This window comes from Nothobranchius furzeri, chromosome 6, assembly GCF_043380555.1.
Source record: "Nothobranchius furzeri strain GRZ-AD chromosome 6, NfurGRZ-RIMD1, whole genome shotgun sequence".
Classification (NCBI taxonomy): Eukaryota; Metazoa; Chordata; class Actinopteri; order Cyprinodontiformes; family Nothobranchiidae; genus Nothobranchius; species Nothobranchius furzeri.
The window spans coordinates 64,335,801-64,350,974 of record NC_091746.1 but is presented as its reverse complement, the minus strand read 5'-3'; the positions used below and the strand labels follow the sequence as shown (position 1 = coordinate 64,350,974).

Below are 15,174 nucleotides of genomic sequence, written 5' to 3'. Positions count from 1 at the left end.
CAACATTTTAATGAATAAAGCCTTGAGCAAATTAAACATTATTATATATTTTAAAAGGACTAATTTCCTCCTTGTAAATGTTTAAAACTTTGTTTTGATCATTTCTCTGCAGCTGCAGCTGTTGGCGCACAAACAGTTAACCCAGATTCATTTGGTTTTTGACATGTGGGCGTGCCAAAGCACGTGTCAGCGCAGAAGTGGGATATTGGTAACTAAACTCGACAGCACAGGGTCCAGTCAGAGGGGTGGTCATGCTTTGAGTTATTTTTCTGGTTTTCTGTCTTTTCCCCACCTTAATTATGTCTCGGATTTTAAACCTGCTCAGCATTCCGCTGAAGAGCGACTTCTCCACATGTCGAGGCTCCTCTCGGCTCCCTTTAAGGACCATCTGCTGCTCCTGCAGAAAACAAGCTCAGAAAAGGTGAGAAAATCGGTCTTCCCTTCAATAATCTGATTAAACCTCCCAGTAAAGGCGGATCATGCAATAAAAACAAGATTCTGCAGATAATAATGAGTCACATGCAATTTATAAATGCAACAAATTACTTTTATATGATTATTTTAAATTAATCTATGCTGATATTGCCACAATGCATTTCATTCGCCTGCACCTTTCTTTATCTCTGCTTAGTGATGCATCCTCGGTGTTGGGAAAAAGATGGAAGGACTCTGCAGACACAGTCATCATTGGTGGGGGTTGCGTGGGGGTCAGCCTGGCCTATCACCTGGCCAAAGGTGGTGTGAAGGACGTGGTGCTGTTGGAGAAGTCTGAGCTGACAGCTGGGTCCACCTGGCATGCTGTAGGTCCAGTTATTGTTCATCAGTAAGCAGCATGCTGACTCTATCCTGCTTTCTGGTTTTTACACTTATTCTAGCAACATGAATCTGCAGCTGTGCTCGTCTTTTATATCAGTGGAATAGCTGATGAAATGTAAAAACTCTAACCTTAACCATCTGGCAGAGCTGAACATATTCCAAATACACTCACTGTTAATGTAGATAAAGTGAAATCAACAATTATTTTTAGCAAATTTAATTGTAATGTTGTTGTTTTGGTTTGTCAAACAACTTTTCCTGAGTTGTTTTTTTTTTATTTTTCATCCAGAACCTTAAAATAGTTACATTTCTGATAATGTAGGTTTAAATTCTAAAATGTTCCATGCATGCTTATTGATTTATTGTTAAACTAGTGTCATATTTTACCTATTTTATTGAAATCACATTAAAAAGTTCATAAATCTTCTAACTGTGGAATTATTCTATGTTGTTAGAAATCTGTAGTGGTGAACTCTTCCTTGACAGAAGCTGTTGTTCCTTTTCACGTCATCCTGCATTGCACCGAGTTAATCAAAGCAGCTGCTGGTGACTCTAATGTCCCTAGGTGTGAGTGAGGGACTTTTGTCTCTGTGTGTCCCTCTGATGGACTGGAGACTTGACCAGTGTGCCCCTCGCTTCTTGCTCTATTACTGCTAGAGATTGACACCAGCTTGCTGTGGTCCTACTAACAAAAATTAAGATAATGATGGAGTGAGCTTAATTTTAACACATTTGCAGTGGTCTAGTCTGAATGAATGTCTTTTGAGTAGATCACTGTTGGAAATAAGCTCTGGCGCTCCAGTTCCAGGAATTAGAAGTAAGCCAAATGGCAGGATTTGAAGTTGTATTTCTTAATATTTGGACATCTCACCTCTGATTGGCTAACAGCAACACCATTTTACCACTGACGCTGTTTACTTTGCAACATTGATGTTTTATTTTCACAAGTAACACAAGCTTGAAGGGGTTCTGCTATGTGGTGGAGTTGTTAATGCTAAAAGTTAGCTTCTACTAGCCATTTTCTGTTGTTTCCTGGGAGTGGGGGGTGGTTGTTTTTGTTTTTTAAGAATATTAATTAATTATTATTATTACTTTCCATCCATTAATCCATCCCTTTTTTTCGGCTTATCCGGGGTCGGGTCGCAGGGGCAGTAGAATAAGTTGAGAGGTCCAGACTTCCCTCTCCCCAGCCACTTGGGCCAGCTCCTCTGGGAGAATCCCAAGGTGTTCCCTGGCCAGGTGAGAGACATAGTCCCTCCAACGTGTCCTGGGTCTACCTTTAGGTCTCCTTCCAGTTGGACGTGCCTGGAAAACCTCACCAGGGAGGCGTCCAGGAGGCATCCTGACCAGATGCACAAGCCACCTCAACCGACTTCTCTCGATGTGGAGGAGCAGTGGGTCTACTCCGAGCCCCTCCCGGATGACCAAACTTCTCACCCTATCTCTAAGGGAGAGCCCAGCCACCCTGTGGAGAAAACTCATTTTGGCCGCTTGTATCCGCAAACTCGTTCTTTCGGTCACTAAGCTCGTGACCATAGGTGAGGGTAGGAGCGTAGCTCGACCGGTAAATCGAGAGCTTTGGCTTCTGACTCAGCTCTCTCTTCACCACGACAGACCGGTACAACGCCCGCATCACTGCAGATGCAGCACCAATCTGCCTATCGATCTCACGCTCCAGGTTTCCCTCACTCATGAACAAGACCCTGAGATACTTTAAACTCCTCCACTTGGGGCAGGACCTCATCCCTGACCCGGAGAAGGCATTCTACCCTTTTCCGAATCAAGACCATGGTCTCAGATTTAGAGGAGCAGATTCTCATCCCAGCTGCTTCACACTCTGCTGCGAACCGCTCCAGCGAAAGCTGGAGATCACGTTCTGATGAAGCCAACAGGACACTTCATCTGCAAAAAGCAGAGACCTGATCCTCAGGCCACCAAAACGAATCTCCTCAACATCTTGGCTGTGACTAGAAATCCTGTCCGTAAAGGTCATGAACAGAATCGGTGATGAAGGGCAGCCTTGGCGGAGTCCAACTCTCACTGGGAACGAGCTCGACTTAAGCCTGATTTATACTTCTCCGCAAGCTTGTGATTGGTCAGGACGCTGCTTCCTGTATATTGGTCACCAGCACCTCTGTAGCTCCGTTAAAAAGTAAAGAGATATTTAGCGGCAGACCCCGAACAGGCTGTAGAACACATCGCGGAAAAAGTCTGAAAATATTAACATTTATTCACCCGCGAGTGAAGGAGTACGAAATACGGAGCAAACGTGGACGGAAACGACGTGAAATGGGGGTTTAGAGGTGGCAACCGCATGAGGGGTGGAGGAGAATGAAGGACAAATTTGGCTATAAGTAAATACACTATCGTGGACCAGATAAATGAGTGTTATGGTGGCAGGATACCACAGAAAAAAACGTTACGCCCTCTGTTGTCCTGGTGGGAAATTGCTTTGCAACACTCGCTGCCTGAACAGAAGTTTGAATGTGAAAACCTTTCCGACACTCCGTGTGCGTCTCTGTTGCAGAGCTCAGGGAGAAGTATAAATCAGGCTTTACTGTCGTCAATGCAGACCAAGCTCTGACACCAGTCATACAGGGACCTAACAGCCCATATCAGAGGGCCTGGTACCCCATACTCCAGAAGTGCCCCCCACAGGGCCCCCCGAGGGACGCGGTCAAACGCTTTCTCCAAATCCACAAAACACCGGTAGAGTGGCTGGGTGAACCTCCAGGATCCCCCTAAGGGTATAGAGCTGGTCCAGTGTTCCACGGCTAGGACGGAAACCACATTGTTCTTCCTGAATCCGAAGTTCGACAATCCGCTGGACCGTTCTCTCCAGAACCCCCGAATAGACCTTACCAGGGAGGCTCAGGAGTGTGATCCCTCTGTAATTGGAACACACCCTGCGGTCCCCCTTTTTAAATAAGGGGACCACCACCCCAGTCTGCCAGTCCAGTGAAACTGCCCCCAATGTCCACGTGATACTGCAGAGCCGCATCAGCCAACACAGCTCTACAACATCCTGAGCCTTAAGGAACTTAAAGAGCAAGTCACCCCCAAATCAACTTTTTTTTGCTGATAAACTAAATAAACGAGTGTCTAATCGTGCTGCAGACACGTGTCGTCAATAATTTGGCACTTCAGTGCATCTTAGTTAAAATTTAAATATTCTGCCTCAAACTGGCAGTGTTGTGCCGTTGTCAGGTAAAAACTCAGCACTGCATTTGAATTTAAATCTGCCACCGCTATTGGCTAAGAGGTATGCTATGATGTAAACTGGTACATTATGATGTCACAATGCTGTCGTGAGTCTGTGTGTGTGTGTATTTATTAGCGGCTCCGCCCTGTTGGTCTGCCAGGCAATGGCATTTGTTGCATTTTTCAAACATGAACTGGGAGTGGAGTTAGACTCTGGTAGGGGGTGACTTGCTCTTTAAGTAAGGAAATATCATGATTTAGAAATACACTACCCATTCAGAAAAAAAATGCCACCTAGATTTAACTAAGTAAACAGGTACAAGCCACATTTTGGATAATTACTGCAGGCAGTTTATCTTTCAGCTGCAACAACTTATTTAACCCCAACTGGTGCAATGAGTTACTTCTCATTTCTTAAACAACCATGTGGAAACACACATCTGTTGGTCATGGAAAAGATGTTAGTCTGTGTGAGAAGGGTCAGATAATTATTAATTGGCATGCATCAAGCGGAGAAAACATCTAAGGAGATGCAGAAACGACTAAAATTGGGTTAAGAACTGTCCGACGATTTATTAAAAACTGGAAGGATTGTGGGGACCCATTTTTTTTGGAGGAAATGTGGTCGTAAAAGATTCTGAATGATTGTGATCGATGATCACTTAAACTTTTGGGGAAATCAGATCGAAGAAAGACACCAGTAGAACTCGGGGCTATGTTTATTAATGAAAGTAAGAGCATTTCCACCAACCACAATGTAAAGGGAACTCAAGGGATTGGGACTGAGCAGCTGTGTGACCATAAGAAAACCACTAATCAGTGAGGCAAACTGAAAAAAAAAAGGTTCAACTTGCTATAGAGCATTAGGATTGGACTTTGGAGCAATCGAAGAAGGTCATGTGGTCTGATGAGTTCAGATTGACCCTGTTCCAGAGTGATGGTGCATCAGGGTAAGAGGCAGATGAAGTGAAGCACCCATCATGTCTAGTGTCTACTGTACCAGCCTATGGGAGCAGTGCTATGATCTGGGCTTGCTGCAGTTGGTCAGGTCTAGGTTCAGCAACAGGATGTGCTCCAAGAATGAGGTCAGCTGACTACCTGAATATACTGAGTGACCAGAATATTCCATCTTCCCTGATGGCACGGGCACATTCCAAGATGACAGTGCCAGGATTCACCGGGCACCACAAAGTCCAGACCTTAACCCTATTGAGAATCTTTAGGATGTGCTGGAGAAGGCTTTGTGCAGTGGTCAGACTCTACCATCATCAATGCAAGATCCTGGTGACTTGTAACATTACAGAAGCTTGTAGAAACAATGCCACAGCGAATGTGTGATGTGATCAAAGGTAAAGTCCAACGAAATGGGTGTGTGACCTTTTTTTGGGTGGCAACTTTTTTTGGCTGGGCAGTCTTTCATTAATTGTTCATGTTCACAGCTGCCTTCTGCCACTTTTTTGTTTAAGAGGACCCTCGTGAAAACGACACGGTGCATTTCATGGGGTTTTCCTCTTTAAATAAATGTACTATAACATTAACCAGACATAGGAAAATTAAGTATTAGCAGAACTTCACTGCTAAGTTGCTTCCATCCATTTTTGTAGAAGTTGAGTGTCAGCGTGGCTACAGAGTTTCTGTTAAATGATAAATGACCCACACTTGTATAGCGCCTCTCAGAGTAAGGACTCCAAAGCGCTTTACACTACAGTGTATCATTCATCTGTTCACACACACATTCACACACTGATGGTGATGAGCTACGATGTAGCCACAGCTGCCCTGGGGCGCACTGACAGAGGTGGTTAATGAAGTCTAAAGTGGTTCCATGCTGAATTTTTTATTTTAAAGGCGGGCCTGACAACCTACTACCATCCAGGCATCAACCTCAAGAGAGTTCACTATGACAGCATTAAACTGTACGAGAGCCTCGAGGCTGAAACTGGACAGGTGAGATACCTCTCATCGCTTCAGTTTTAAAAACGGTGTTTTATTGTCATTAAAAGTCTTATACCCTCTTTCTGTGCAGGCAGTGGGCTTTCACCAGCCTGGCAGCGTCCGCATCGCTTCAACAGCGGCTCGTGTGGATGAGATGAGGTACCAGATGACTCGCACCCACTGGCACGTAACTCCGCAGTACTTCATTGGACCAGAAAAGATCCAGGAACTTTTCCCTCTGCTAAACATGGACAAGGTTTGTATGAAACAACGTGTTCTGTACACTAACTGTTGACTTATCTGAGATCAGATGTCAGTGATGGATTTATAATGTGAGAAATGGTCGAACACCAGGCTGCTGACTTGTTTTTGTGTGGACATGAGTCTGTTCTGGTTCTAACGATGTTTCAATCAATCAATCAATCAATCAATCAATCAATCAATCAATCAATCAATCAATCAATCAATCAATCAATCAATCAATCAATCAACCAATCAATCAATCAACCAATCAATCAATCAATCAATAATCAATCCATCAATGATAAATGATAAATGACCCACACTTGTATAGCACCTCTCAGAGTAAGGACTCTAAAGCGCTTTACACTACAGTGCATCATTCATCCATTCACACACACATTCACACACTGATGGTGATGAGCTACGATGTAGCCACAGCTGCCCTGGGGCGTACTGACAGAGGCGAGGCTGCCGAGCACAGGCGCCACCGGTCTCTCCGACCACCACCAGCAGGCAAAGTGGGTTAAGTGTCTTGCCCAAGGACACAACAGCAGAATTCTCTGTCCGGAGCCGGGATCGAACCTGCAACCTTCCGATTACTGGACAACCCGCTCAACCTGTAAAGCAAACATAATTTATATAGCACTTAATCATGCAATACATGCAACTCAAAGAGCTTAACAAGTTAAAAAGGCCCGCATACCCACATTCCCTCCCATCCACAGAATTTTAAAAACGGTCTGACAATAAAAACCCCTTCACAACACTCATCCTCCGGCACACACACACACACACACACACACACACACACACACACACACACACACACACACACACACACACACACACACACACACACACACACGCTCCCCCATCAGGGGAGCCACCCGCCCCGACAGCAGCAGATCCACAGCAGCAGCCGAGGCACTGACACAGGGCTCCCAGGACAGGGAGGGCAGAGACCCCCACCTCCACTCAGGCACACCTGGAAAGCCAACCACCGCCCTCGGGGCAGAGGGCTCCCACAGAGGAAGCACTGGAAAAAGGTTAAATTAAGTTTAAAATATAAAATCACAAGAGCTCAAATGAGAATTGTAATATAAAAAGTTATATAGATATTAAAATAATGTTGATCATAAATCTATGGTAAAAAAAAACTGTTTAAAAATAGCATGTATAAAGAAAAAATACATAAAATAAATAAATAAATAATCTAATTAATTTGACACAACATGAAATCCAGCACCGGGTTTGTTTTTCTTAATTTAGTTTTTATGATTTAGTAGTTCACTTTTAACACCTCGCACCATCTAGTAGCTTTTTTGGTTTTATTTGTGTCATTTCAAATGGTTTTTGTCATTTGTCGCATTATTTTTATTTTTGATAGTGTTCTCTTTTTCTATTGTTTTTAGTAGGAATTTTTATCCTTGATTATTTATGCTATGTTTTTTATGTATTTTACCTGCTTTCATTGTGTTTTGTTGATTTGTTCAAGCATTTGGCTCTTTTATGTACAGCACTTTGTTTAGCTGCCATGCTAATTTGAAATGGTGCTTTATAAATAAATTGGTATGATATGGTCCTGTTTGGTGAATATTAAAAAGAAATGATGTCATGATTATCTTCAAAACTAAAGATTTTCTGAATTTGCAGCATTCCAGCCTCATAGCTGGTGATGAGTGTGTAGCGGGGTCTACAAGTGTTGAGGGCCACTGTGTGTTTTTAGGTGCTGGCAGGTCTCTACACCCCCGGAGACGGCCACATCGACCCGTATTCTCTGACTATGGCTCTGGCTGCTGGAGCTCGGATGTACGGCGCTCAGATCTACAACCCAGCGCCGGTTACTGCCCTTAACCCAACGCCCGATGGTAAATGGGATGTCCAGACCCCCCACGGAACAATCTGTGCAAATCGGATAGTCAACACTGCAGGTTTGTTGTTTCAGAACTAACTAATCACATGTCCACAGATAAGTAACACAAGTGAGGGTTGATAATATCAAACCACAAAGACAGGATTAAGGGCGACATGCTGCAATCACTAAAACTCATGGAGTTGCAAAACAAAGCAAGATGGGTGAATGGCCTGTGTTTTTATAGCACCTTCTTAGGGTTCTACAACCCCCCAAGGCGCTTCACAACACAGTCAGTCATTCACCCATTCACACGCTGATGGGGATGAGCTACGATGTAGCCACAGCTGCCCTGGGGCGCACTGACAGAGGCGAGGCCTGCCGAACACTGGCACCACTGGTCCCTCTGACGACTGCTGGACAGCCTGCTCTACCTCCTGAGCTACTGATGTCCCTGAAGGTCATGTGGTCTGATGAGTCCAGATGGACCCTGTTCCAGAGTGATGGGTGTCACTTTTACTAATAAAGAGAGAACATTCTTACTGCAAGGAAAAATATGAATGTTCAAAGACATATTTACCAAATGTTCTCAGCATCCAAACGGGTTTTCAGTTGTTTGTTGGAGCTGGGTGAACTACAAGTACTTTTTACATTTATGCTACAGTGCAGATTATAGAGGATCTTATCTTGTCGGCAGACCTTTGCACACACAAGACCTCTGCGTGCAGCCTTCAGCCCACAGATCTTTCGGTTTGAGCCGGGTTATTCCAGTTCTGGGGGTATTTTGTTTGCCAAGACTCCTTTAGTCCCTCCTACTGTAGCTTGTTTTTCTGGCACCACTTTAGGAATTTGCCTCAGCCCGTCTCCAGGCTTTCCTTCTCGCTGGAGGTTGCTGTGTAACATGTCACTATGTAGGTCATATTTTTGATTAGTTGTTTCTGTTCTGCAACCGCTGTTACTTATAGCAAATAAAGTCTCAGCTGCATGAAAACAAGCAAGCTTTAAATCTTTTAGCTTTTGCAGCAGAACAGTTGTTCAACTCTTTGCACATTCTTTCACTCCATGTAAATGCTCTTTCGTGACTCTGGTTTTAGCCAGTTACAATGTTTTCTGAGCCCAAACTGCTTTTTTTGTCTTCTTCAAGTCTGACAGCCAATCCGAACTAGCCAGCAGATCAGATTTCATCCAATCTTGAAGCTCCAGCAGATGCACTCCTCCTAAGAGTTTATTAGCTTTTCCTTGCTGCTGAAGTTTACTGAACAGAAGTATTCTTTCCTATGTGGGACATTAGAAAACACATGCAGCTGATTTACAAGGCAGCTTAAAATTTCCTTTCTGAACACCCACTGGCGTTTTGACTTTTTATGTGCGTTCTGGTTTCGATATAGGTGAGAATGGAGGAGTAGCTGTTCTCTTGAGCTTGCCTGACACAACTTTTTTCATAGATCTAGTCTTTTCTGCTCCCTATTTGTAGTCCGAGGCCCAATCAGCCCTCTGCTCCATATTCACCTCACATTTCCTTAAATTGTAGTTAGGTTTCCTGTGTACGATCCTCCGTAAGGCATCAGTGTACTCACAGGATGGTTGACCATTATGACCCATCTGCTTTTTCTATCGTATCTTGTCCCAAATTTTCTGAGGCACTTATTCCTCAGTGGGGTCGTGGGGAGCTGATGCTTTTCTCCAGCAGCCATTGGGCGATAGGTGGGGGACACCCAGACAGCTCTCATATCCATCGTAATTCTTCCATCCTAGCATTTTTGTGCACAGACTTTAGGTCTGGAACGTCTGATTGAATGTATCGCAATATATCATGGTAAATTAAATAGTCTCCCTTTTATCGTATCGCCTTAATTTCACCAACACACATCCCTACTAGGGGGTGCTAAAAGCAAGCCACAGCTGCCTAATATCCCTTCAAACACAAGTCAGACAAATATAAATATAAATATAAACAAATAAAAACATCAGAACAGTGTAACGGAATGAAATGACTGTTTCCCACCTAAAAGTCATTTCCCCCCTCAGCAAGAACTAATCTGAATGAGATTGCTCTAGGTCATGCATTTGCTCCTAAACTGTTTTCATTTCCAGCCCAAGAGAAGAATGAAGACAAAGGATTCTTTCTTTTTAATAAATCAAAGAACTCTATTTTTAATAAAGCTAATCAAACAAAGTGTTAGTCCAATAATAATGTTGACCAATCTGTGAAATGACAATGTTATGATTAATAAGTTTTAATAAGTAATATGACTTTAATCTAGCTGCACTAGACATCCTGATCCACGTAATGTAAACGCATGACACATTGCTTTTACTCATCCAATCGGAACCTTCCTTTCTGAAGCGTGGCATAGTCTCTGTGGTGTTCATAAATCTGCCAACTTTGATTCGACCGTAAATCAAAACATCCAGATTAATAAAACCAGTCCCCACTCCATCTTAAGACAGTTCTCCGTATTCTGAGAGAAGTATCGGACTTCCTTTTTAAGCAAAGAACCAATAAGCTGGATAAAATCTGTTGCATTTTACCAACCAAGCAACGGTTCCTTTCAGAATAAAAGCTGAACCCACTGACCCTCCGGGTCCATCTGACGCTGTCAACCAACTGTCGCTTTTACCTGGAGATAATCCAAAGACTAGTCTGTCGTTCTGCTGATGCTGTTTCATCGGCTCCGGTACCAAAGAGGGGTCTGAGGACCTGGCATTCTGGATCTGTATGGAGGTCTCATTCTAAGGGTATGTGTGGAGCGACAAAATGGCGTCTTGTGTGTTTATAAAACTCCGATCATAGCTTGAGAGCAAAACATTGCTTCTCTTGGGGTGACGGTGGCACAGGAGTTAAGTGCTCGCCCCGTAATCAGAAGGTTGCAGGTTCGAGCCCCGCTCAGTCTGTCGCTGTGTCCTTGGGCAAGACACTTAACCCACGTTGCCTGCTGGTGGTGGTCGGAGGGACCGGTGGCGCCAGTGCTCGGCAGCCTCGCCTCTGTCAGTGCGCCCCAGGGCAGCTGTGGCTATATCGTAGCTCATCCCCACCAGTATGTGAATGGGTGAATGACTGATTGTGTTGTAAAGCGCCTTGATGGGTTCCAGGACTCTAGAAGGTGCTATATCAAATACAGGCTATTTACTATTGACCATCTCCGGATACGAGAGTTCTGATGACATCACTCACACATACACCATTCATCTCACGTCTCATTCACACCATTCCATCCATTCACTTAGAGTTTAGAGTTAGTCTTGTTTAAAATTGTTTAGAAATAAATCTTCTTAAACGTTTTAAAGGTGACTCTCTCTTCTGTTGTCTCTCAGTTAATACGGTGTTACATAATCCCTAGAATGAAAAGTTCCAGTCTTCTGGTTAAAAGTACCAAAGATCCATAGGATTGATTTCATATTTACTATGGAATCTCATGTCTTATGGTTCATTAAATAAATGTAAATTAAACCCTTGACTTTATGTAAAAATATTACGTGAAAATTTTATATTTATTTAAATTACATAAAGTTTACTACAAGCAGGTCAGGAGTTTTTGCTTTTCACACACACCAGACACACACACACACACACACGCGCATTTAGAACCTTTTGACCTATTGAACAGATCGGTCTGGAAACTGAAGGCTTGAAATAAAACAGTAATCACAAAACAAACAAGAAATTCTGCAGGGTTTGTTTTAAAAGTTGTTCTGAGAAGCTATTGATTATTCCTGATTAATTCAACGTATCACATGTCTGGAACACAGATGCATACAACGGTCTGTGTGTGAATTCAGGGAGTTGTGGATATGAGGTCTCCAGTTGGTCCTGGTCTCACACTCCAGATCAGCAGCTGGATCCGTGTTAAAATCACATGTTCTACTAACAGCACCAGAACACAGCATGTTGGTTTTACTGTGGTTAATTTTTAAACCAAGTTACACTTTATTCCAGCTGGAAATGTTTATCTGCAGTGTTCCAGATCCTGTTTATAGAATTTTTTTATTTCCAGAATGTGCTGCTTTTTTATGTGAAAAACTTAAAATTGTTTATTATAATTTAACTTTAATGATGCTATTTATTCAACAATCGTGGCTCTTCGTTCTGCTAGCTGTTTTTCTGTTTGCTGGTTTTTTAGATGTTCAGGATACGTCTTCCCACTAAATAATAATTTACTTAATTCTTCATTTTTACCTTTATGGATTAACCTATTACCGCAGTGTAATTTGTTTGTTTGGTATTTATGAAGTGGAAGCAGTATGGCCATCACAAGGAGTTTGTTATTGTATGAACTTCTTGATTCATTCCAGTTAGAACCTTAAAAATTAATTTAAAATGCTTGAATGTGACAGAAAAAAAATGAAGGGATTTCCAGTAGCTGACTTAAATTTAGATTTTTAAGATCAACATACCTCTTCTGTTTTCTAAGGTTTCTGGGCGCGTGAGGTGGGCAAGATGATTGGGTTGGAGCACCCCACCATTCCTGTGCATCATCAGTATGTAGTGACAGCCACCGTACCAGAGGTGAAGGCTCTGAAGAAGGAGCTGGCTGTCATAAGGGACCTGGAGGGCTCTTACTACCTCCGTCAGGAGAGAGACGGTCTGCTCTTCGGCCCATATGAAAAGATGGAGAAGATGGTGTTGCAGGACTCCTGGGTTAGGAATGGAGTACCTCCTGGTCTGTGTGCCGTGTATACCTTTATTTTGATTCCTGTGAAACTTTGCAGTTCTTGTAGGATGAAAGATTTCCATGTTTTCTTCCATCTACTTGCTGAAGGCTTTGGAAAGGAGCTGTTCGAGTCAGATCTTGACAGGATAATGGAACATATTGAGATGGCCATGGAGATGGTGCCGGTCCTGAAGAAGGCCGACATCATCAACGTTGTGTCTGGGCCAATTACGTACACCCCTGACCTGCTGCCCATGGTTGGACCACACCAAGGAATTCACAACTACTGGACTGCCATTGGCTTTGGGTGTGTTGATGAGTCAGAGGTTGAGGGTTTGAAGGGTGTGGGCTGCAAAAATACCGCATCAGGTCAGACAGGTGGAGGTTGGGCAGCAGTTATGTTTTTGTTCATATCTCAATGTCTGCATCAGAAGTGTCTAACCTTGGTCCCATACCCAGCATGTTTTAGTTGTTTCCCTGCTCCAGCATATCTGATTTGAATGTGGAGGGGCTCTCAAGGGCCAGGGTTGGGGAGCACTGCTCTAAAACATGCTGTAGGGTTGGCCTCAAGGACCATGGTTGGACACCACTGGTCTAGAGTCTGGATTTAGGATCAGAGTTATGGTGATAATCAAAGTCTCTGTTCAGATATGGAGTAATTCATGCTGGTGGTATTGGTAAATTCCTGAGCGACTGGATGAGAAATGGAGAACCTCCCTATGACCTTATTGAATGCGACCCTAACCGCTATGGCAGGTGGACCGATGTGCCTTTTATGTGCGCCAAAGCCAGAGAGTCTTATGGCTTCAACAATGTGGGTAAGGATACCATTATGGTCTGTTTCCAGAGAGGCGTTATGGTATTTCTATCACTGAAACTCCTAACTTTGGTCTTCCCAGTTGGTTATCCCAAGGAGGAGCGTTTTGCTGGTCGACCGACTAGCAGAACAAGTGGTGTGTTCGAGCTGCTGAAGGACAAATGCTCCATGGGATTTCACGCTGGCTGGGAACAACCTCACTGGTTCTACAAACCCGGGGATGACACCGGATACAAGTATGGCCAGTCCTTAAATCTGTGGTTTGAACTACAAATAATAACAGACTGGTCTTGTATCTTTTTTCCTGGAAGACTTTTTGTTCACTGATCTGTATGAGACCTTGCATGATCGTCAGCATTTTATTGTTGTTTTCTAGGAGGAGATGGACAATAATTTAATATCGTGAAGGTTATTTTAATTTCAAGGCTCTTCAAAGAAACTTTGTAGAAACAAACACTTAAACAAATCAAAAGATTTAAGGCAGACAATACACTTTAAAGAAGACAAACAGTAATTTAGCTTTTATGAACACAAAAGAGCAAATCACAGAACAGCTCAGCAGCCAGGTCACTGGGAAATGTCCCAGTCCTCCTGATGGCCAGTCCACCACTGCCTGCAGCTCACAATAAGCATTGGATTCTTCCTCCATTTTGTGCCTAATTGGCTGTTTGTGGTGGAAAATTCTCCTTCATTTGTCCGGAGAAGACAATAATGACCTGATGCAAACCGAGCTCTAATTTCTCAAACATACTAAATTTCACGAGCATGTTTGCACCAACTTATCATTAGCTCTATTTGCTTTATGAATTGTAGGACTCTCACGTCTGGGTGGGCACGGCCCAGCTCTGGTAGGTAATTGTGTTCACATCTTTCACATCTAGATAAAATGTGTGTTTTCTGGGCTCAGGCTTTGGACCCACACTCTAGTGGTCCGCTCTGTGCAAAGTTGACCCAACACACTTACTACCGACTGCTTGGCCAGCTGAAGTTAACACCTACCTTTAGAGGGAGCCTATATCTTAAGCCCCCATGGCTTGGTGGACCCCCCCACCCCCACCTCCAAACAATGCTGTAATTCACGCCCTTTGCGGTCTCTCAACAAAGCACTGTAAAAAACAGTGCTTCTTCTGGTCACTGAACGCCGCTTTTTATGTCACACAGCCGCTCTTCCTGTCCCTAGAGTGGATTGAAATATGGCATAATTCATCAGAACAAATCTTTTTTAATGTTATTCAGTCTGTAGGTTTCTTTTTGCTCTGATCGTTGACATCACTTACTGCCAAAATATTTGTGACATGTCGATGTCTTAGTCCTGAAAGAGGCAGTTTTGTTTGAAGACGCTGAGAGGACAGAGCCGGTGTATTTAACCTGTCACCTTCCCACCTGCCAGAAATTTCCAAGAGCTCCTAAAGTTGAATCAAGAGATGACTGATTTTCTTCCCTGTCTTCAGGCCCAGTTTCCGACGCACAAACTGGTTTGAACCAGTCGGCAGAGAGTGTAAACTGGTGATGGAGAAGGTAGGCGTGATCGACCTCACACCGTTTGGCAAGTTTCTGGTGAAGGGGAAGGACTCGGTCAAGCTGCTGGATCGCCTGTTTGCTAACACCATGCCGAAGGTAAAGAACGTTTTCGTTTGACAGTTCTGACCGAGCGCATC

At 43.5% G+C, this 15,174-nt stretch overlaps 1 protein-coding gene across 1 annotated transcript in view; it reads left to right on the top strand.

Moving 5' to 3' along the window:
- The first annotated feature begins 181 nt into the window (after positions 1-181).
- dmgdh (dimethylglycine dehydrogenase) overlaps positions 182-15,174 on the top strand; it is a 21,542-nt gene continuing 6,549 nt past the window's right edge. The window contains exons 1-10 of the mRNA XM_015943129.3: positions 182-421; positions 632-800; positions 5,866-5,964; positions 6,044-6,208; positions 7,922-8,126; positions 12,460-12,708; positions 12,808-13,006; positions 13,348-13,517; positions 13,599-13,752; positions 14,968-15,133. Coding sequence (XP_015798615.1) covers positions 300-421; positions 632-800; positions 5,866-5,964; positions 6,044-6,208; positions 7,922-8,126; positions 12,460-12,708; positions 12,808-13,006; positions 13,348-13,517; positions 13,599-13,752; positions 14,968-15,133 — 1,698 coding nt within the window. The 5' untranslated portion in view covers positions 182-299. The remainder of the gene's footprint in view (positions 422-631; positions 801-5,865; positions 5,965-6,043; positions 6,209-7,921; positions 8,127-12,459; positions 12,709-12,807; positions 13,007-13,347; positions 13,518-13,598; positions 13,753-14,967; positions 15,134-15,174) is intronic.